At 45.8% G+C, this 23325-nt stretch overlaps 4 protein-coding genes across 4 annotated transcripts; all 4 read left to right on the top strand.

The window, feature by feature from the left end:
• The first annotated feature begins 429 nt into the window (after positions 1–429).
• MTRES1 (mitochondrial transcription rescue factor 1) lies at positions 430–4848 on the top strand. The gene is made up of 4 exons (XM_058020274.1): positions 430–491; positions 2070–2502; positions 3326–3398; positions 4398–4848. The coding sequence occupies exons 2-4, from the start codon at positions 2078–2080 to the stop codon at positions 4572–4574; spliced, it is 675 nt and encodes a 224-aa protein (XP_057876257.1). The 5' UTR covers positions 430–491; positions 2070–2077; the 3' UTR covers positions 4575–4848.
• Positions 4849–9613: 4765 nt separating this feature from the next.
• Positions 9614–10567, top strand: LOC131081716 (taste receptor type 2 member 9-like). Its single transcript, XM_058020983.1, has one exon. The coding sequence runs from the start codon at positions 9614–9616 to the stop codon at positions 10565–10567; it is 954 nt and encodes a 317-aa protein (XP_057876966.1).
• A 5021-nt stretch (positions 10568–15588) lies between these two features.
• Positions 15589–16542, top strand: LOC131081705 (taste receptor type 2 member 7-like). The gene has a single exon (XM_058020971.1). It carries the CDS (start codon positions 15589–15591, stop codon positions 16540–16542), a length of 954 nt encoding a protein of 317 aa, XP_057876954.1.
• A 3678-nt stretch (positions 16543–20220) lies between these two features.
• On the top strand, positions 20221–21183 carry LOC131082151 (taste receptor type 2 member 9-like). Its single transcript, XM_058021839.1, has one exon. The coding sequence runs from the start codon at positions 20221–20223 to the stop codon at positions 21181–21183; it is 963 nt and encodes a 320-aa protein (XP_057877822.1).
• Positions 21184–23325: the final 2142 nt, after the last annotated feature.

Raw genomic sequence — 23325 nt, 5'->3', positions numbered from 1 at the left:
CTAAAATTTGACTTTTGATAAGTTTTTACATCAGTTTTTGGTGGGGTTTTTTTGTTTGTTTTGGTTTTTTTTTGTTGTTTTTTTTTTTTTTTTTTTTGGGGGGGGGGGAGGGGCGTGTAGCTTTTTTGATTCTCTAAATATATGTTTTGGATGTATGGATATTCCTGTTCATTTCACCCTACCTCCCTTGAAACAGCCTGCTTGAGCAGGGAGGTTGGACCAAATGAATACTGTGGCGCCTTCCAGCCTTGCCCGTTCCGTGATTCCGTGAGAGGCGCCTCGGCTCGCAGACCGGCGGGCACGGGGCGGAGAAGGAGCGGGCCCCGCGCTGCCCATTCCGCCCCGGGGCGCCGAGCGGGTCCGCCGAGCCCCGGTCCCGGCAGAGGGCGCCGAGCCGTGGCTGCGGCGGCTCCGGCTCCGCCTCCGGCGGGCGGGCGAGCGGCGGCGCGGGGACGGCAGCGCGGCCCGGGCCGAGGCGCCCCGGCACCCAGGTAACGCCGGCCCGCGGGCCGCCCTCCGCCGCCGCCGGGGCGGGCGCGCAAGGCTCCGAGGCGGCGGGGCCGGGTCCTGGCGGCGGCCGGCGGCGGCTGGGCCGCGGCCGGGCCCCTGCGGCCTCCCGGGGCAGCCGCCGGGGAAGGCGGGGCCGCCCGGTGCCGGTGCCGCCGCCACCGAGCGCCCCGCCGGCGGGTCAGGGGGTGCCGGGCCCGGCTCTGCCCGCCCGGGGGTTCCAGCGGGGCGGAGGGGGCGCGCCTGCTGCGCCGGGCGGGCTCAGCCCCCTCCTGGGCCGCTGGTACCCGCTGGCCTGCGCGGAACAAACTAAGGTCGAACGCTAAAAAGAAGCAATAATATTTGTTAGCACGTTCTGCAAACAATATTTGCAATAATATTTCTGTGCACGTTCTGCAAGTAATATTTGCAGTAATATTTCTTTGCATGTTCTTGCAGTTCCAAATAACTGTTGGAATTTGCCCCCGAACTGAGGAGAGGCCTGTGTCTTCTGCAGTCGCTGTACCGTCCTACAATTCAAACTATTTTTTCCTATATTTCAAGGTCACATATTTAGAGACAAGAAAAATACAGGGAAGGTGTAGTTATTTTTATTTGGTCGGTAATTGCTGTCATTGATCAGGGCTTTTTTTCTCAGCCACAAATACCGCCTCATTTAATGTTTGGGCAGAGGTCACTGGGGTGCGGGGAAACCAGACTCTAATCTCGTAAAGAAACACGTGTTTCCGTGGATATGAGATCACAGTAAAAGCCAGCCCTGCGCCCAGCTCGTAGGGGCTGTAAATCATTTTCTGGGAGCCTTGAAAGACATCTGAGGTGTTTTGGAAGTGTTTGCCCCTACTTGTCCCAGGTCAGAGAGAGGAGCAGCAGTGTTGTATTGATCAGTTTTGCGCAGCAGCACCGGGGAGCTTTCATATGAGTCTGCTGTTGGCAGTGTCATTCCTGGTATCACGCCTGTTGCGGTGCACAGAGCCGTGTTATTTCTGCCGAGCGCTACCTCGTCACCAGTTCCCATCTGGAGAAACAGGGGGGGACGCTGTGCAGCGTTTTGCCACGCAGGGGTCTCGTGGTACAAGCAGAAGAAACGGAGGTTAAGCAGCTTTCAGCTTTTCTGGATTTGCTTGCTTGCAATGTTCAGCAACTTGCTTGTATTGACAATGACTCATGATAAATAGAGATATCCCTGTGCTTTTTATGACACAGATAGCAGCGTTACTGTGTATTTTGTGATTTGTATTTCAGATGTACGGAGAGAAGTGCCACAAATGTGTTTGCACAGTTAATGCTGAACACCAGAAAAAGAATTGCAAACGGAGTATTCTGCTGGGCTTTTTTGCATTTGTTTCTCATCTGGTGTCTTAGCTCTTTGTAGTGTTGGCCAGTGTATGAGAAAGTCAGATCATAAAGCCACCTAAAGCCTTGTGCTTTCAGGTGATGCATCACTGCATGGGGAACTGGATACTCATCTTTCTGTAGTAACTGTTATGACATATGTAGGGAAATCCTTCCAATCCATCAAAGCAGTTGCTCATTTTTACATATGAGTGTTTATTTTATTTTAGGTTATGCTATGACTGGCTTCAGACTCCCCGTTAGCACTTTCAGAAAACTAAATGTCTGGATCGGACTGTGGGAGAAATTTCCCTCAAATAAACTCTATCCCACTTGGAGGAGAAGCTTATTCTGCAGCTGTCAAGCAAGCACAGTAAACTACAGAAGATGTTTCAGTTTTTCTCCAGTCAGACTCAGTGCACTAAGACTCTCTCCAGAGTATATCTCAGTACTTTCTCTGAGGAACAAAAGCAGCAAAAGCTCTAAAAAGAGCAGACAAAGTGTGCAAGAGGAGGAGGAAGAAGAGGATGAAGAGGAAAGTAATTTGGAAGATGAATTTGAGGATGACCCCAATGTAGTAAAAGATTACAAGGATCTTGAAAAAGTAGTGCAGTCTCTTCGATATGATGTGATCTTGAAAGCCGGTCTAGACATGGCAAGAAAGTAAGTACAGAAGAAACAACTTGCTACTGAGAAAGATGTCATACATCTAAAATTAGACTTTTGGTAAATTTCTACTGCTGGAATAACTCAGTATTTGTGGGGGGTTTTTTTGGTGTAGCTTTTTTTGACTCTCTAAATAGATGTTTTGGATGTATGGACATTCCTGTTCATTTCACCCTACCTCCCTTGAAACAGCCTGATTTTATTTTCCCTATATGCAGTATTTCTAAGATTGCTGAGGAAGCATTTTGTAATCACTTCCTATTTATTTAAAATTAAGGAAATGCAAAATACTGTACTGTGTGATATGAAAAGGTCTAATTTGAGATTGAGGGAGTAAAATAATGCACTATTTAATGAATGGAGAAATAGGGGCTGGTAAGTATAAGCTTCACAGGTCCACCAGGTAAATGTGCAGTCTATAAATGTATCACAGTGTTTGATCTAATGCAACCTGCAGAAGTCTGATATCACTGTGTTGTTGGAACAGAATGTTAGTATAACTTGATCACTAATAAATTATTAAACTGGCTGGTGCAGGAAAGGGGATATTATTTATTGGATATTCAGGAGACAAATCTCTAGAAACAGCTTTTCTGGCACAGAGCAATTATATGCTATTATTTCATTTAATATTTGTGAAAGCCCTTTTCTTTACTTCCAGTTCAAATCTCTCCTGACCTTAAGTGGTGTCCTTTGCACACAAGTTAGAGATGTAGAAATGTGCCTTGCCTATGAATGGTGGTGTTGTGTTTCTGCAAAGAAACAATTGCATTTTGTTTGCTGCACACTGTAACTGCAATAAAACCTTGTTTTTCTTCAGTAAAGTAGAAGACGCATTCTACAATAATGAACTCAGGCTGAATGGAGAAAAACTATGGAAGAAAAGTAGAACTGTAAGACTTTTTAATTTTTTTTTTAATATAGTACAAGAAAATATCTAAGGCATGATCTTCTCCCTCTAGATCACTCTGCAAAGGTGAATGCACAGCATTGCTAACACCACTTCCATCTGGGGGGATGGTGTGACCATGGTTCCCTGGGTAAAACTTTATTCCCTAAGGCAGACAGGAAACTTTTGTGGTTGGAGAATCAAATCTAAGTCTGAAAGCCAGGAGAAGGCAGCAAGGACGGAACATTTTAAGTTGCTGAAGGAAGTGATGATATCACTATGTGAGGTTGATGGAGTAGGAATGATTAAATCTGAGATACTGGTGGAGCAGGCACATGATTAAAGAAAAACAGGAAGTGTGATGATAGAAAGGGATTGAAACTGGGGTAGCTGAGGGAAGGTTGTTGCACCTGTAATAGAGCACACAGGACCACAGTTAGGAGAGAGACAGAAGGGTCACCAGACATGTACTTACTTCTGCCTACCCTTTCTTTATGTGAGGGTGATCCTCGGTCGTGGCTACTGTCATCAAAGGGCAATATGATGAGAAGTTTTGATTCCTGATCCCATAGAGTTAAGGCTGGTTTATGAGAGGTGTGCTGCTTCTGTGTGACTTTTGAGAGGAGCACAGGCACTTGCTGAGCACTCTGTTCTTTGAAACACTTTAAACTGTTTTAAAGGCAGGAGGGAGAACTTCACACTTTGCTGGTTTGTGTCTGTGTTGGCAGGAAATAAAGACATATGTGAAACCTTTTTTACAGAGTTAGGTGTTGGTTGTATCACACGGAGCTTGAAGCTCTTGGCAGGGGAGGTGCTGAGACATGTAATTGTGTACTGCCACGGCTTTCCTGGAAATTCATCTCTGGAGGATCTATAATAGGTCTGGTATTGGCTGCCTTCCTCCTCTCCTGTGAGATAGGAATATTAAGTGGAAAGAAAGGAACATGGCGGGGATTTCCCCAGGCAATGTTTATAATCACTCATCTTCTTTTTCTGTTTCCAGGTGAAACTTGGTGACACACTGGATCTCATAATAGGTGAAGATAAAGAAACAGGAAGTGCTGTAGTTATGCGGGTAGTCTTAAAAAAATTATCTGACAAAACTGAAAATGAAAAATACAAAGTTGTTTTGAGGCGTTGGAAAAACTTAAAAGTGCCCAAACAGGATGTACTTAAGTAACAAGGGGTTGCATGTGGCAGCATAAGATTTTTGCAGAAAAACATATTTTTTTGTTAAATATGAATTTTGGTTGAACAAAATTACAGTACCCTTTTTAAGGGCTTGTGTCAGAATGTTATCTCGCTCTGCTGCGTACATCAATAATCATGCAATAAAGCCTGTCAATTTTGGTGGTAGCTTTGTCTTGTGGTACTGTAAGTTAAAAGATCCAACACTTACATTTCCAGGAAGTTTCTTATAAATGATAAATCAATAAAGACTGATTTGATCACTATTTAATTGTTGTCTAATTTTGTTAATCAGAAAGGTTACATTAAAGCTGATATCACATCAAACAAAATGGCTTTCTTTGTTTTATCTCTATTCATGAAGTAGGACGAAAGCCTTCAGTTATGTAAAGTTCCTTTTTCATTATTTAATCTTAATTAAAGGTTAACAATACCAACTCCATGCTTACATATGCTGCTGCTATACCAAGAATACAGCAGGATACTGATTGCAGTGACATATTTCTAAGCACGAAAACTTCATGATGACAGACAATCATAGAATCAGAATAGTTTATGTTGAAGAGACAAGATCATTGAGTCCATCACTAAATTGTGTCCATAAGTACCACATCTACACACCATTTAAATACCTCCAGGGACTCCACCACTTCCTGGGCAGCCTGTTCCAATGCTTGACAACCCCTGCCAGTGAAGAAATCTTTCCTGATACCCAATCTAAAACTCACCTGGTGCAACTTGAGGCTCTTTCCTCTTGTCAAATCACGTGTTGTCTGGGAGAAGAGACCATCCCCATTCCCCATCACTCTCTGGGCCCAGCCATCCAGACAGGTTTTTACCCAGTGAATGATGCACCTGTCCAAGCCATAAGCAGCCACTTTCTCAAGAAGGATGCTGTGGAAAATATCAGAAGCTTTACTAAAGTCCAGGTAGACAACATCCACAGCCTTTTCTTCATTCATTAAGGAAGTTGGTTTATCACAGATTGAGATCAGGCTGGTCAAGCAGGACCTTCCTTATATCTCCTTTCCAGAGTGTTTGTAAGCCTTTCTTTTCAGGTTCGCAAGATTTCATTTACCTATCCAAAAGGAAATGTTATTTCCGTTCGGGAAGGGAAAGAAATCTAGCAATTTCAATGGGGATCAATTGGGCAAGCTTTGGTCCGTGTCCCTGCACTTGATGGCATGCCATGCCTTTTGATGGCTTTCACTTAGGCCAGGACTTTTTTTTTTTTTTAAAGTATCCACACCATGTCCCTCATATCTTCCCCTCAAAGTTTTGTCTTCCTCCTTGGTATTTTCTACTGCTTTTGCAACATCTGAGACGTTAGTTTTGGCCTGTTTTGGTCCTTGGCGCTGCACATCATTTTCTCCCAGACCACTTTCTTGTAGTTACTAAATCTCCCCATTTTCTTTTTTATTTTCCTTCAATTGCATTTCTTTTCAGCATATCTCCTTTTCAGAGTGTGGAGGGATAGAATGTAAGAAAATAAAGATAGTGCAGAAGGTAGTCTCACACCTGAGGAGTTGCAGCTGTACTAATCACCAAAGATTAGGAACAGGCTTGCCCTTAATGGGCCACAGTTGTGTTCAATAAGAACATGAGTGCTACAAAAGAGTGGGTTAGCTGGTTGAAGAGAGATGGACTTTGTTGGCTGTGAAGAAAAAGAAGTCAGTGTTGTGAGGAGCTACCCATGAGAAATCACTGAGAAGGTACGAGAGCTTTCCAATAGGATGGCAGCATCAGAGTGTTTGTGAGTACTTCTTTTCTCTTTCTGGGATTTGAATGGATCAATTTTGGCAAGCTTTGGTCCGTGTCCCTGCATTTGATGGCATGTTGTGCCTTTTGATAAGAGTCACTTTGGCCAAGATTGATTTTTGATTTTTTTTTAAAGTATCCATGCTATGTCCCTCATATCTTCCCCTCTAAGTTGTGTCTTCCTCCTGCTTTTTTCCCCTGCTTTTGCAACATCTGTTAGCTTAGTTTTGGCCTGTTTTGGCCCTTGGCACTGCAGCTCATTTTCTCCCAGACCACTTCCTTGTAGTCACTAAATCTCCCTTTTTTTTTTTTTTTTTTTCCTTCAATTGAATTTCTTTGATCAAATCATTGCTATTTCAGAGTGTTTGTAAGTCCTTCTTTTCTCTTTCTGGGAGTTTTATGGATCAATTTTGGCAAGCTTTGTTCCGTGTCCCAGCACTTGATGGCATGCCTCAATCTGTGCCCCTTCACATATCCTAAAGGCAATGCATTGGAAGAAACAACATGGATTTCAGTGCCTGTGAAGCATCAAAATGAACTCCACTTCTCCAGAATCTGGGGTGAATGTTGCAGCATCCAGACTCTCAGACTGAAAAGGACACTGAGTACCCTGACCTGCTGAGCACAGCCAGGGCTCTGCATGATCATCATAGGCAAAATAGGGACAGAAGAACGCAGATCCTGAAGCCTGACACTGATAAAATAGGGATCAGTCTCAATATCACAACGTTCTCCACTGCAAAAAAAAAACCATCTCCGCTCTTTGTGTCACCCAGCACAGCCCCCTCCAATCAACATTCAAATAGTCAAGAGTGGCCCCGGGTAAGGGGATACCCAGCACATTTACATCCCTGCACCTGCCCTGCGCCCACAGCAGCGGCACCAAAATCCCTGGAGTGCCTTCAGCTTAGGCATGGAATCCTGCTCCTCCATTTCACATCTGAAATTACAAGTCATGGATGTGAGGATGTTCACTGCTATGTTCAGCAATCAGGTAGAAAAGGGCTTGTGCCATAACACCCCTACCCACAGCACAAGGCAGAGAGCTTGAGTAAGTCGGTTTTGAGTAGGAAACGGGCCTGTGCTAGAAAGAAGTCAGCCCTTTAAGCTAAGCAACATACTTTTCTCTAAACAAATCAAAGTAGGAATCTATTCATAAGAGACAACATTGCAGAGGAAAAAGTACAGAGATCTTTTCTTGTTTAGAGAAGAAGGGCCCCAGAGCACTAATCCTTCACCTAACATAAATGAATGTTCTTTAACACTTTCTTTTAGGAAGGATTGTTGCTGACACCTAAGCTGAACAGGACATACTGCTAGCAAAATAAGCATGTCTCAAGATAGAGCATGTCAAGGCTGTTTTCACGGGCAAGCAAAGAGAATCAAAACACAGCATCAAGGCAATATTTCCACATGTTTGGCAGTGGATGTGAGAAAGGAAGCAAAAAAATTACTCAAATGCAGAGCTGTCTGAGAAACACTTGGTTTTTAGTACCCTTAACTTTGAAATAACTCAAGAAGCTAAAGCAGGTGTCTAAAGATCAGTCATTCTGAGAACATATGTTTGCTTTCCTAGGTATAGATGTATAGGGGGTCTCTAGGATGCCTTTTAGGCACTGTGCTGGGCTCTAAGGTCTCCCTGGAGCTCTCTCTTCTCCAGGCTGAACAGCCCCAGCTCTCAGCCTGTCTCCACAGCAGAGGGACTCCAGCACCAGTTGCATTTTGTCCTCTCTGGAGGGCAGTGGAGGCACATTATTCCATTGGCTGCAGTTCTGGGAAAAACTTGGTGATGGGAAAAGCTGCTGCTCTTCCACTCTGGGAAGTACGGCAGGTGCCTTTTGGTCTCTTACTCGATGTTGTATGAAGTGCCCAAAATTGCTGTGCATCAGTATTCCCACACCCAAGGGCAGATCCACCCTGGATTCCTTGACACAGGCACTACCTGGTGTCACTAAATGCAGATAATACCTTTTCTTAATCTGCTTCCATTGGTTTTAACTCCATTGTAACACAGAAAAACTCAGACACAGAAATGTACTGCAATGTATGTCCTACAAAAACAAATGTCTCTTGAGCTGGAAAAACTGTCATATAAAACTGGCACCAAGCACATACTTACAAAAAAATACCCATGAAGCTTCCCAAATTTTAGGTGTCTATTTACTTTTGCAGGGCTTGAAATCAACACAAGACTGAACTTGTCAAGTACTTATAGGTTCACAGGTCCAGTTTTCAGATCTGAAATACACAGCAGAGGAAAACAACAGCAGTTGCTCTGTTTTAAAAGTATTATAAATACTTGTAACTCGAGATAGAAAATATAATAAGTGTACATTAAAAATAGAAGCATATATAAACATATCTTTGTGAATGAAAGAGCAGAAGATGGTTAGCAAAATTCCCTCACTGGAGTAATTTTGGCAAAGGTCACATAAAGATAATATTTCATTAGGTAAACTGATAATGCTGAGACAAACAAGCAGACTTTTGGACATTCAGGGCATTGTTCAGGTACCACTGGAAAATTTTATTGCGTGTTATAATGTAATCTGAAATGTTGTCAACTTGGAGCTCAGGGCCAGTAAAACAGGACAGATACATTTGATTTAAAAAGCAATGTACTATTTATTTTTAGTCCTGTAAAATTCAAAACTTAAAATAGTGTCTAAAATCAGATGGCAGCAAAGATTATGCCCTGAATTACTTTACGTAGAAAATATCTACAGATTCCCTTGGCCTGTACTGAGGTCAGACTAGTAGGAAGAGAAAAGACACAAAGGGTAGAGCAGATCAATATGAATGTTTTTCAGAATATGACTCCCTGACTTAATTACTCATCTCATTGCCCTGGATGTGCTTTGCTCAGTGCAAACCCCACTCTGAGAGATCATCATTGGTGAAAAAGGGACAGAAGAACCCAGATCCTGAAGCCTGACACTGATCAAACATGGAAAAGCCTGAACATCACAACACTCTCCACCACAGAAAAACATCTCTGCTGTTTGTGACTCCCAGCACAGCCTCCCAAGCCAACATTCAAATAGTCAAGAGTGGCCCCGGGTAAGGGGATACCCAGCACATTTACATCCCTGCACCTGCCCTGTGCCCACAGCAGCGGCACCAAAATCCCCCCAGCAGCAGCAGCAGCAGCAGCAGCTCTATAAAGCTCCTGTTGCCATCCCTGACACTCCACCAAGAGCAGCCACTGACCTGCCTCAGGCTCTGCAGCCACAGCCCCCTTGGCCAGCACAGCTCTGATCACCAGCTCACACCATGGAAGCTTGTCACCCTCCACAGCAATTCAATGTCACTGCATATGGAGCCACAGCTGTGGCCATCATCACCCTGGAGGCATTTGCAGGCATGTGGATCAATGCTTTCATCGTTTGTGTGCTTTGCATTGCCTGGGTCCAAAAGAAAATGTGGAACTCTAATGAGAAGATCTTGTTGCTCCTCGGATGCTCCAGGATATCCAATTTGTGCTCCTCATGGGTACCCCACTTCCTTTCAAAAATATATCCCAATTATCTTTATGCTCACATTATACTTCCACTACTTGCAATTTTTCAAACCTTTTCTAATTATTCCAACTTGTGGGTCTCAGCCTGTCTTTGTGGTTTCTACTGCATAAAAGTTGCCAATTTCAGGAACAGGTTCTTCATCTACCTGAAAGGAAAAGTTGACAGGATGATGCCCTGGCTCTTGTTGGGGTCAGAAATTTTAGCCTTGGCTATGGGCATCGTTATCTATGACCTCATGGAAACTGCACCGAGTAGCAACCTGACTTTCACCTGCCAAGAAAACTTTTGGGAAGCAAGAATCACAATGGATAAACATTTTTTCTCCTCTTTTTTTCTCACTGGCTTTGGATATGCTGCCTCATTCCTGGTAGTCACCTTTGCTGCTGTTTTCCTTCTCTTTTCCCTCTGGAGACACAAGCGCACCATGCAGACAAGCTCCATGAAGGACCTCAGCATGGATGCCCACATCAGAGCCATGAAATCTGTCCTCTCCTTCTTAGTGATGTACAGCATCAACTTTGTATGTTTGGTCTTGACAATAATTTATGCCATGAAGAAAGAAAATATCATGACACTTCTTATATCTGTATATCTGTTTGCTTTTCCAGGTGTTCATTCACTTATTCTGATTTTCAGTAATCCCAAGCTGGAAAAGGCATTGCTAAAGATTCTCTCCTGTATGAAGTGTGAGTTTTTCACGAAATAGGAACTGTGATAACAGCTAGAGCCCATGTAAAATGTTGATTGTTTACTGTAGTAAACAACTAATTTAATTTCTGATGCAGGTCTCCAGGCAGTGTAGATGAAACTGATGTTCACTCTTCAACATCCAAGCTAGAGAAAACTTCATTTGTATCATTTGAGCATTATTATTTTGAGCTAAATATATCATTATAATGCTGCATTATTATCATACTTGGATTTAGGTAAACTTTGAGACATATTTGTGTCATTAAAAAAGTAATTTAGCCCTGTTGGTAGGAATAATGCCTCAGCCCCTGTGGGGTGAAGGGATTAATGTGAGCATGAGAGTCTGCTGGTGGGGTGATGGATCATCAGGCAGAGCCCCTTCACCTCTGCCTGGGCCCAGTGGAAGATGGAGTGATGCTAATTGAGTGTTCAGCCCCTGCCCAAGACTCACAGCCTTTGCAATCCCAACCCTGGCTATCCCTCATCTCCACAGCAGCTGGCTGCCCACCCCCATTCACCATGGCAGCAAGGAGGTATTTTGACTGCAGCCTCACCTGCATTTCTCCCAAAAGGATCGATTTGGCATTTCAAATCCTGCCTGGCAGAGGATGGGAAATGACCCCACTGTGCAGACAGGACAGCAGGATTGCTTTGCTCTCCTCCCCAAAGCAGGGAACACTCCTTGGTTAAGATTTTCTCTTTTGACTCTGTCAGATTGCACCCTGGTGAAATTCTGTTAATGGGCCTACCTGGTGGTGAAGTTGAGCTTAATGAATTACCCATTGCTCTTCCTTATTTGCTTCTTTTTTCCTAAATATATTTAGAGCTAGTCCAGTGAGTGCATTTATTAATGGCAATTCCCAATTTGTATTTCTACAATAAATTCCATGAGTTGTGATTCTGTGACTCTGAAAGTTCTTATTGAACATTACAAGATTTACATGTTGAATTTGCCAGAATCAGAAATTGAACTGGTCTGCACCTGGGCCTTTTCATCTCTGAGGACCAGCAAGGGCTTTATTTCCTTTCAAATTTCTACACTCTAAATGGAACAGAAAAATGTGCAAGACTGGAACACTAACTGGATGCAAAAAATGGAATAACAGTCGTTCCAAGCAGCCACAAATGTTTTGGTATTCACGGAATGAAATGGCTGCAATGAAGAGGTTTCTCTGTATTTTGGTTTACCTTTCCTTCTGCTGTGACCCTGTGCTGTGGCACATATTATGGGCTGTATGAGTGCCTGGCAGTGGCTGATAGCTCAGTGTGAACACGCTGAGCCCTGTCACTCCCCAGAGGTGGTCACTGAGCCACAAAGAGCGAGGCAGGAACGGCCCCGGGGAGCTCAGGGGCTGCAGAGCCCCCTGCCCACTGCAGCCCTGCGTGTCCTCTGTGCCCCACTGCCTGCAAGGACAGGATTGCCTGCTCTGTGGGACTGCTCTCCTGGCCTGGCTGACCTGGAGATGAGCTTGGATTTTCCCTGTGCACACTGGTTCACTTACAGCCCCAGGAAGGTGGGTTTTGTGCAAGGTGAAGCGTGGAAGGAAGCCACAGCTTCATCTCACAGTGACCCACAGGCAGATGTACGGGGTGCCTGGGCCAGGAGCTGCAGCTGGGGGCCTGTGGGGTCTCAACCAGGGGAGGTCAAGGTTGTCCCATGCAGGGAAAAGCCAATTCCAGGCACTCCAATGGTCCTAACACTGGACATTGCTCTTCTCATCAGCAACCACTGTGGCTCCTCTGGAAAAAGAGAAGACCTGAAGGCCTGCAAGCCATGGGAGGCAGCCATGCTGGAGCAGGAGAAAAATGAAGGAGACAACTTTTCACGAACTGACAAAAACATTCCCTGACCTCCTGTGCTCCTGAGGAGAGGAGGTTCTAGAGAATCTCTGAATGAGTTAAATCGAGCCTGAGATTATTGGGGGGTGAAGAGCAAATATTCTAGTTATGTGCATGTTCTACATCATCCTACTGTGTTTTCAACAGGCAATAAATTAAACTGATTTTCTCTGCCTTAAGTCTGTTTTGTCTGTGAGAATAATTGCACAGTAATTCCCCTGTCTTTGTCTTGACTCATGAGCAGTTCCACCTTATTTGCCAGCCCTGTCCTATTCCAGAGTGAGAGTCAAGGAGTGACTGAGTGGGGCTCTGAGAGCTGCCCAAGGACAAATCCCCATGAGAGTGAAATGTGAAATAGTTCCAGTGGGGAGGAACACATTCAGTGCAGACAGCTCAGGGAGCAGCTGCAATGGGAGGGAGCTGCAGGCTGTGGGGAAGTGCTGGGAGTCCCAAGCATGGTGCCAGGCCTTGCACAGCAAAGGGCACAGGGACCTGTGGCACCAGCCAGCTGACTGGACACTCAGGACACCCCTGTCATCATGTGCACAGACAGGAAGGACACAAAATCCCAGGGATCCAATAGTTTGGCTCACCTCCTCAGAGTCACCCAGCTTGAGCTGCTTCTGTGCTACTGTGCCATGATTAAAGTGCTTGAAAGATGCAGAGGCCTGAGACTCCACTATGGGAAAGCCAGTGCCAAGCTGGAGAGGAAACCTTGTAGTGAAACCATCAGGTTTTGCCACAGCCCTGTGGAGAATCTAAATAATGGAATGCTTACACAGCAGCAAAGAAGCTTCCACACTCCAGGGACATCCACCCTATAACCTATCCCTACAGCCATGTAAGGCAATATCTTGTTAACCCTACTATTGGTCACTTATGGTCACTCTAACCTTTGCCATTGGTCGGGATTGGAACCGGGCCAAGGCTATAAAAGTAGCATACTGTACCCCTACTAACTGGGAAGAAGAAGTGCTGAGAGCCTTCACGCACCCCTCCAATAAAGCCATACATGTGGAACAGCCGGCGTCTTCTCCTTCTCCTCTCTCTACCGTCTGCTGGAGCCTTAAGCCAAGAGAAGCTACCTAGCAAGCAAAGCTGAAATCATATCAGCTGCCTAATCACTATAAGAGCTGAATATTCCCGGCTTGCTAGAGGCTGACCCACGGCCTTGGTCGGAGGAAGCTGGTTTCTGGCACTCAGTCCCCTCGGGGACTGAGCTCTGGAGCTGTAATAGCTTGCCTAGGATAAGACCAATCAAGGCTCATTTAAAACCTGTTCTGGCTGTGAGTGTGGTGTGTGCAGGGAGTGGAGCGGGGCAGCTGCCCACGGTGAAGGGGCTTTGGTGCCTGCAGTGACAGTCTCTGGTGCTGGGGCGTGACTGTCAGAGGCCTCCTGGCTGGTGAGACAGGAAAGTTCCCTTCACACCAGCATGAACAGAGCAGAACCTGAACTGGTCATTTATTTTACCAGCTCACACTCAGAGGGTCGTTTTACCTGACACCCAGTGCCAGGTGTGCATTTCTCATCTCCCCTGCAAAAAGCTTCCTCCCTGCTTCTATAGTGAGAGACACAACCATTTAGGCCTGAGCAACCTCTCAACCACTGATTCTAGCAGGCTGCCTCACCAAATTACCCAACTCTCCTTAAACAGCAACTGCCCAGAAACAAGCAAACAAATAATTAAAGACACTTCACAACATGCCAATCCACCTTCTGGGGCTAAGAATGATTAGGATTTGAATTTATATTTCCATAACAAGTTCATGACACACGCCCTGAGGAGATTTCATTTTGGGACGTTCTGCTCATTGAAGTCCAGTTATGGATGGAACATATCCCAGCAGTGAGGACCGAGGAATGTTGTGGGAAACGTTGCTGAAGGACAGGACCAAAGAAGGGAGGGGATGGGTTGCTCCATGTGCTGGAGAAAGAATTCCCCTGCAGCCTGTGAAAAGCACCATGGTGCGGCAAGCGTGCCCTGCAGCCCATGGAGGTCTGTGGGGGAAAGGAGAGGCACCTGCAGCCCCAGGAGAACCCCACAGCACAATCGGTGGGCTGGGTGTGTCCTGAGGGATGGCAGCCCCTGCAGAGGCCACGCTGGAATCAGCTCATGCTGAAGGACTGCAGCGCAATGCAGGGATCATTGCTAGAGCAGGGGAAGAGTGCAAGGACAGAGTGGAGAGGACAACTTGGTATGAGCTGACTGCAACCCCAATTCCCCATCCCTGATGTAGGGGAAAGATGTAGAGAACCTGGGAAAGAGGCATCAAACTGATCTGAGGAAGAAGGGGACGGTGGAGGCAGCAGGTTCAAATTTTCTCTTTGTTTCTTATCAGCCTACAATATTTCCAATAGTCAATAAATAATATGATTTTGTTCTCCTCAAGACTCTTCTGTTGATGATATTCCCTGGTGATTGACCTTCCTGTCCTTATCTCAATCCATGAGGTTTTCCATCTTATTTTCCACACCGGCCCCAACTGTAGGTGAGAGTGTAGGAGCAGCTGGGTGGGAATGTGACAGCTGCACAAGGTCCACCCATCACAGCAGGTGAAACGTAAAATATCTCCAGTAAGAACACAGCAAAACCACTGTGAACTGATCATTTCTGTCACAAGCAGCTCAGGTCCAAAGGTAGACTAAAAGCAGCTGTGCTGGACCCATCTCCCCTGTCAAAGGCCTTGAAAGGACAGAAACAGCCACACACCCCCTTTTTCACTGCGGCTGCTCATGCACTTCCTGCTTTAACCTGAAAGCCGCAGTTGATCACACAAAAATAGACCTGGAAGATCATTCCCTATATCAGCCAGGGCTTTGCATGATCATTATAGGCAAAAAAGGGACACAAGAACCCAGATCCTGAAGCCTGACACTGATCAAACAGGGATCAGTATCAAAATCAAAACACTCACCACCGCAGAAAAACATCTCCGCTGTTTGTGACACCCAGCACAGCCTCCCCAAACCAACATTCAAATAGTCAAGAGTGGCCCCGGGTAAGGGGATACCCAGCACATTTACATCCCTGCACCTGCCCTGTGCCCACAGCAGTGACACCAAAACCCCCCCAGCAGCAGCAGCAGCAGCAGCTCTTTAAAGCTCCTGTTGCCATCCCTGACACTCCACCAAGAGCAGCCACAGCTGGGGCTGCCACAGCCCCCTTGGCCAGCACAGCTCTGATCACCAGCTCACACCATGGAAGCTTGTCACCCTCCACAGCAATCCAATGTCACTGCATACGGGGCCACAACTGTGGCCATCACCACCCTGGAGGCATTTCCTGGCATGTGGATCAATGCTTTCATCGTTTGTGTGCTTTGCATTGCCTGGGTCAAAAAGAAAATGTGGAATTCTAATGAGAAGATCTTGCTGCTGCTGGGATGCTCCAGGATTCGCTTTGTATGCTTCGCATGGGTATACCAGTTCATTTCCATAATTTATCCCAACATCCTTCATGTTCAAACCATACTTCAACTACTTGCATCTTGTGCAGCTGTTTTTAATTATTCCAACTTGTGGGTCTCAGCCTGTCTTTGTGGTTTCTACTGCATAAAAATTGCCAATTTCAGGAACAGCTTCTTCATCTACCTGAAAGGAAAAGTTGACAGGATGGTGCCCTGGCTCTTGTTGGGGTCAGAGATTGTAGCCTGGGCTATGGGCGTTGTTGTCTATGACCTCCATGAAACTCTGCAGAGGAACAACATCACTGCCACCTGCCAAGGAAATTTTTGGGAAGTAACTATCACAAAGGACATACATCTTTTGTTTTCCTGTTTTCTTTCTGGCCTTGTGTTTGCTCTTCCATTCCTGGCAGTCATGTTTTCTGCTGTTTTCCTTCTCTTTTCCCTCTGGAGACACAAGTGCACCATGCAGACAAGCTCCATGAAGGACCTCAGCATGGATGCCCACATCAGAGCCATGAAATCTGTCCTCTCCTTCTTAGTGATGTACAGCATCAACTTTGTATGTTTGCTCTTGACAATAATTTATGCCATGAAGAAAGAAAATATCATCACACTCCTTATTTACATATATCTGTTTGCTTTTCCTGGTGTTCATTCACTTATTCTGATTTTCAGTAATCCCAAGCTGGAAAAAGCAATGCTAAAGATTCTCTCCTATATGAAGTGTGAGTTTTTCACGAAATAGGAACTGTGATAACAGCTAGAGCCCATGTAAAATGTTGATCTTTTACTGTAGTAAATAACTAATTTAATTTCTGATGCAGGTCTCCAGGCAGTGTAGATGATACTGATGTTCACTCTTCAACATCCAAGCTAGAGAAAACTTCATTTGTATCTTTTGAGCATTATTATTTTGAGCTAAATATATCATTATAATGTTGCATTATTATCATATTTAGATTTAGGTAAACTTTGAGACATATTTGTGTCATTAAAAAAGTAATTTAGCCCTGATGGTAGGAATGATGCCTCAGCCCCTGTGGGGTGAAGGGATTAATGTGGGCATGAGTGTCTGCTGGTGGGGTGATGGATCATTGGGCAGAGCCCCTTCACCTCTGCCTGGGCCCAGTGGAAGAGGGAGTGATGCTAATTGAGTGTTCAGCCCCTGCCCAAGATTCACAGCCTTTGCAATCCCAACCCTGGCTATCCCTGATCTCCACAGCAGCTGGCTGCCCACCCCCATTCACCATGGCAGCAAGGAGGTATTTTGACTGCAGCCTCACCTGCATTTCTCCCAAAAGGATCGATTTGGCATTTCAAATCCTGCCTGGCAGAGGATGGGAAATGACCCCACTGTGCAGACAGGACAGCAGGATTGCTTTGCTCTCCTCCCCAAAGCAGGGAACACCCCTTGGTTAAGATTTGCTCTTTTGACTCTGTCAGATTGTACCCAGGTGAAATTCTGTTCATAGGCCTACCTGGTGGTGAAGTTGAGCTTAATGAATTACCCATTGCTCTTCCTTATTTGCTTCTCTTTTCATAAATATATTTACAGCTAGTCCAGTGCGTGTATTTATTAGTGGCAGTTCCCAATTTGTATTTCTACAATAAAATGCATGAGTTGTGATTCTGTGACTCTGAAAGTTCTTATTGAACATGACAAGATTTACATGTTGAATTTGCCAGAATCAGAAATTCAACTGGACTGCACCTGGGCCTTTTCATCTCTGAGGACCAGCAAGGGCTTTATTTTATGTAAAATTTCTATACTCTAAATGGAACAGAAAAATGTGCAAGACTGGAACACAAACTGGATGCAAAAAATGGAATAACAGTCGTTCCAAGCAGCCACAAATGTTTTGGTATTCACAGAATGAAATGGCTGCAATGGAGAGGTTTCTCTCTATTTTGGTTTTCCTTTCCTTCTGCTGAGGCCCTGTGCTGTGGCACATATTATGGTCTGTATGAGTGCCTGGCAGTGGCTGACAGCTCAGTGTGAACACGCTGAGCCCTGTCTCTCCCCAGAGGAGGTCACTGAGCCACAAAGAGCGAGGCAGGAACGGCCCCAGGGAGCTCAGGGGCTGCAGAGCCCCCTGCCCACTGCAGCCCTGCGTGTCCTCTGTGCCCCACTGCCTGCAAGGACAGGATTGCCTGCTCTGTGGGACTGCTCTCCTGGCCTGGCTGACCTGGAGATGAGCTTGGCTTTTCCCTGTGGACTCTGACTCAGTGAAACACCCAGACAACAGGCTTTGCTCTCAACTCCCTCAACTGGGGAAACACCTTGAAGAGTCAGGAGTGGAGGAGGAGACAACTTGTTAGGAGCTGACTGCAGCCCCTATTTGACTTGCCCCTGTGCTGCTGTTAGGGAGGAGCTGGGGATGAAGGAGAGAAGTTGAGCCTCAGATGAAAGGGGTGTGGAGGGAGTGTGATCAAGTTTTCCATTTTTTCCCCATTATCTTGCTCTATTTTCTATACTTACATAAATTAAATTTATTTTCCTGGTGTCGAATTCTTTGTGTCCCTGACAGTAACTGGTGAGTGATCTCCCTGCCATTATTTCGAACCCTGAGTATTTCCACTGGTTTTTTCACCCCTGTCCTTCCTGTGGGTGAGAGAGTAGGAAGAGCTCAGTGGAGTTCTGGCTGCTCCCTGAGGGCAACCCATCACAGCAGGTGAAACATGAAATAGTGCCCGCAAATACAAAACAGAACTTGAATTGGTCACTTCTACCAGCAGCTCAGGTCCAGAGGCAGATTGTAAGCATCTGTGGTGGACACATCTCACCAGGGAAAGGCCTTGAAAGGACAGAAACAGCCACACATCCCTTCTTCCCCTGCTGCTGCTCTTGCACTTCAACCTTTTATCTGATAATTCTGTCCAGTTACATGGGAAAACCCTGGAAGATCCATCTCATTCCCTACATCCAGTGCAGCATCCATCCCTCCCAACCTCACATCCCACAAGACTCAGCAGGCAAAATCCAGAACGTTGCACATGTTACCACACAAAACACCACACAAAGTCCCAGAAAACAACACTGCAGATCCATTCTTCCATCCCCATGAAACCCCTGAGAATGTGACAGCCAGCACAGAATCCCACTCCTGTGCACCAGCCCCACTCAGCTGGCACTGCAGGGGACAGGGTGTCCATCAGCACAGCCACCCTGCACAGCCCATGGGCACAGATGCAGGATGTGCCCAGCCTGGAGAAGCTGGCACATGACAGGTGCCAGAACTCAATGGGAATGGCAGCCCAGTGCTGGAACAGAATGGAAAATCTGCTCTGGGTCACATTCCAAGGCTTTACGGTGGCCAATCAATGCAAGTAGGAGCATGTGATATGAATATTCATGTAACATCCTGCTGGCTGTTCTATCCCACAGAAAACATGGCTATCAGCATTTGGAAGAGAGAAAATGCTGGGAGTTCATTTCCTGTAGCCATAGAGCTCTTGCTTGGGGTTTCATTTTTCCTGCCTCCACCACAGCATCAGATGAGATCTCCTTGGTTGCTGTGGACCTGATGTGCAAGGCCAAATGGGAGAGGTCCTGTACTCCACCAAAGGGCACGGGCAGTCCATGCTCCACAGAGCTTAACACAACTTGCCTGAGAAAAACCTCACAGCTTTCAGGGTCTAAATTCATTTGGAAGTTTTAGGGCACTGCAGTGTGGGGGAAAGTCAGCATGGTGCCATCTTTGAAAGCCTTCACTTTCCCAAGCAGATGTGATTGGAATCACGGCACAGGGACTTGTCTGATTTTTACCCTTTTACGTCATATTTTCCAAATTAAACTTGTAAGATGTAGCAGCTTTTTTTCTTGGCTCCCATCACCTGCTCTACTATGTGTCTCATCACTAACACTTAAGGCAATACCATTCGGAAAACCAACATGGATTTCAATGCCTGTGAAGCATCAAAATGAACTCCACTTCTCCAGCATATGGGCTAAACATGACAGCATCCAGACTCTCAGACTGAAAAGGACACTGAGTGCCCTGACCTGTTGAGCACAGCCAGGGCTCTGCATGATCTTTATAGGCAAAATAGGGACAGAAGAAGCGAGATCCTGAAGCCTGACACTGATCAAACAGGGATCAGTTTCAAAATCAAAACACTCTCCACAGCAGAAAAAGATCTCCGCTCTTTGTGACACCCAGCACAGCCCCCCCAAGCCAACATTCAAATAGTCAAGAGTGGCCCCGGGTAAGGGGATACCCAGCACATTTACATCCCTGCACCTGCCCTGCGCCCACAGCAGCGGCACCAAAATCCCCCCCAGCAGCAGCAGCAACAGCAGCAGCAGCTCTATAAAGCTCCTGTTGCCATCCCTGACACTTCACCAAGGGCAGCCACTGACCTGCCTCAGGCTCTGCTGCCACAGCCCCCTTGGCCAGCACAGCTCTGCTCCCCAGCTCACACCATGGAAGCTTCTCACTCTCCACAGCAATCCAATGTCACTGCATACGGGGCCATGGCTTTGGCAATCACCACCCTGGAGGCATTTCCTGGCATGTGGATCAATGCTTTCATCGTTTGTGTGCTTTGCATTGCCTGGGTCAAGAAGAAAACCCTGAACTCTAATGAGAAGATCTTGCTGCTGCTGGGATTCTCCAGGTTTTGGTATTTGTGTTTCTCGTGGATATATGTCTTTGTCTTGGAGATTTTTCCCTATTACCTTCTGCTCCATCCCATATTTCAACTACTTCAAGGTTCTTACAGCTTTTTTAATTGTTCCAACTTGTGGGTTTCTGCCTGTCTTTGTGGTTTCTATTGTATAAAAATTGCTAATTTCAGGAACAGGTTCTTCAGCTACCTGAAAGTAAAAATTGACAGGATGGTGCCATGGCTTCTGTTGGGGTCAGTGATGTTCTCCCTGATTACTGGAATTTTTGTCTACAACACTATTGATAAAACTATCTGTAAAAACCTCAATTTCACCAGCCCAGAAACACTTTGGAAAGCAGCTATTGGAAGAGAGGAACTTTTATTCCCTCTTTATTTTCTCATGGGATTTTTATATACCACTTCCTTCACGGTAGTCATTATTTCTGCTGTTTTCCTTCTCTTTTCTCTCTGGAGACACAAGTGCAAGATGCAGACAAACTCCATGAACAGCCTCAGCATGGATGCCCACATCAAAGCCATGAAATCTATTCTCTCCTTCTTCATAATGTACAGCATCAATTTTATGTTTGTGATCTTGACTCTAGTTCATTCAATGGCATACCAAAGTCATGTGCTATTTCTTGCTTATTCAATTCAATATGTTTTTCCAGGTGTTCATTCCCTTTTTCTCATTCTCAGCAATCCCAAGCTGGAAAAGCCACTGCTTAGGCTTCTCTCTTGTGCGAAGTGCAAGCTTTGCATGAGGGAGAAACTGTAACAAATGCTGGAGCTCATGCAAAATATCTTTGGAGAAAACAATTTCAATTAATATCCATTGCAACTCTCCAGGCAGAATAGATTGTAGAGAAGTTCAGCCTAGATGTTAAAAATATACATTTCAAACTCTTTAAACTAATATGAGTAGGACACAAATGAATTTATATTTGCATTTCATTAAAACAGCTCTTGGAATAACATCAGTAGCAAAGTCATTTAGACCATGTACATTCACTGGATGCAAAAGGACAATAATCATGCTACAAACCCACCACAAAAATATTGATTTTCACTGATTGAACCAACTGAATAAAAAAACAGCTTAATCTCAATTTTGGTATATGTTTCCTTCTGCTGAGGCCCTGTGCTGTGGCACATATTATGGGCTGTATGAGTGCCTGGCAGTGGCTGACAGCTCAGTGTGAACACGCTGAGCCCTGTCACTCCCCAGAGGTGGTCACTGAGCCACAAAGAGCGAGGCAGGAACGGCCCCGGGGAGCTCAGGGGCTGCAGAGCCCCCTGCCCACTGCAGCCCTGCGTGTCCTCTGTGCCCCACTGCCTGCAAGGACAGGATTGCCTGCTCTGTGGGACTGCTCTCCTGGCCTGGCTGACCTGGAGATGAGCTTGGCTTTTCCCACTGCACTCTGGCTCAGTGAAACACCCAGACAACAGGCTTTGCTCTGTGACAGTGGTCACAAGGGGCTTCAGGGTGAGAGAGCGACGAGAGTGTGTGTTGACCTCATGTTCAGAAGGCTTGATTTATAATTTTATGATATATATTACATTATTGCTATACTAAAACGTAATACAAGGAAAGATTTCAGAAGGCCAGCTAAGCTAAGAATAGAAAAGGAATGAATAACAAAGGTCTGTGTCTCATCAGAGAACGGGACCCAAGTCTGCCGTGAGTGGTCAGTAAATCCAAACATCCACAGGAGACCAATCACGGATCCACCTGTTACATTCCACAGCAGCAGATAACCATTGTTTACACTTTGTTGCTGAAACTTCTCAGCTTCAGCATGAAAAAACCCAACCAAAGGATTTTAATGAAAAGATGTCTGTGACATTTATCTCAATTGGGGAAAGAGCATGAGGAGTCAGGAGTCGAGGAGACAACTTGTTAAGAGCTGACTGCAGCCACTATTCGACTTGCCCCTGTGCTGCTGTTAGGGAGGAGCTGGGGATGAAGGAGGGAAGTTGAGCCTCAGATGAAAGGGGTGTGGAGGGAGTGGCATCAAGTTTTCCATTTCTTCCTCATTATCCTGCTCTATTTTCTATACTTACATAAATTAAATTCATTTTCCTGGTGTCGAATTCTTTGTGTCCCTGACAGTAACTGGTGAGTGATCTCCCTGCCATTATTTCGAACCCTGAGTATTTCCACTGGTTTTTTCACCCCTGTCCTTCCTGTGGGTGAGAGAGTAGGAAGAGCTCAGTGGAGTTCTGGCTGCTCCCTGAGGGCAACCCATCACAGCAGGTGAAACATGAAATAGTGCCCGCAAATACAAAACAGTACTTGAATTGGTCACTTCTAGCAGCAGCTCAGGTCCAGAGGCAGATTGTAAGCATCTCTGCTGCACACATCTCCCTGGGGAAAGGCCTTGAAAGGACAGAAACAGCCACACATCCCTTCTTCCCCTGCTGCTGCTCTTGCACTTCAACCATTTATCTGATAATTCTGTCCAGTTACATGGGAAAATCCTGGAAGATCCATCTCATTCCCTACATCCAGTGCAGCATCCATCCCTCCCAACCACACATCCCACAAGACTCAGCAGGCAAAATCCAGCACCTTGCACATGTTACCACAAAAAACGCCACACAAAGTCCCAGAAAACAACACTGCAGATCCATGATTCCATCCCCATGGAACCCTTGAGAATGTGACAGCCAGCACAGAATCTCTGTCTGTCCTGTGCACCAGCCCCACTCAGCTGGCACTGCAGGGGACAGGGTGTCCATCAGCACAGCCACCCTGCACAGCCCATGGGGACCCATGCAGGATGTGCCCAGCCTGGAGAAGCTGACACATGACAGGTGTGAGAGCTCAATGGGAATGGAAGCCCAGTGCTGGAACAGAATGGAAAATCTGCTCTGGGTCACATTCCAAGTCTTTATGGCGGCCAATCAATGCAAGTAG

Source organism: Melospiza georgiana, chromosome 3 (genome assembly GCF_028018845.1).
Source record: "Melospiza georgiana isolate bMelGeo1 chromosome 3, bMelGeo1.pri, whole genome shotgun sequence".
In the NCBI taxonomy this organism is placed as follows: Eukaryota; Metazoa; Chordata; class Aves; order Passeriformes; family Passerellidae; genus Melospiza; species Melospiza georgiana.
Note: the sequence above shows the minus strand (reverse complement) of the source record. Positions and strands in the feature narration are given on the sequence as shown.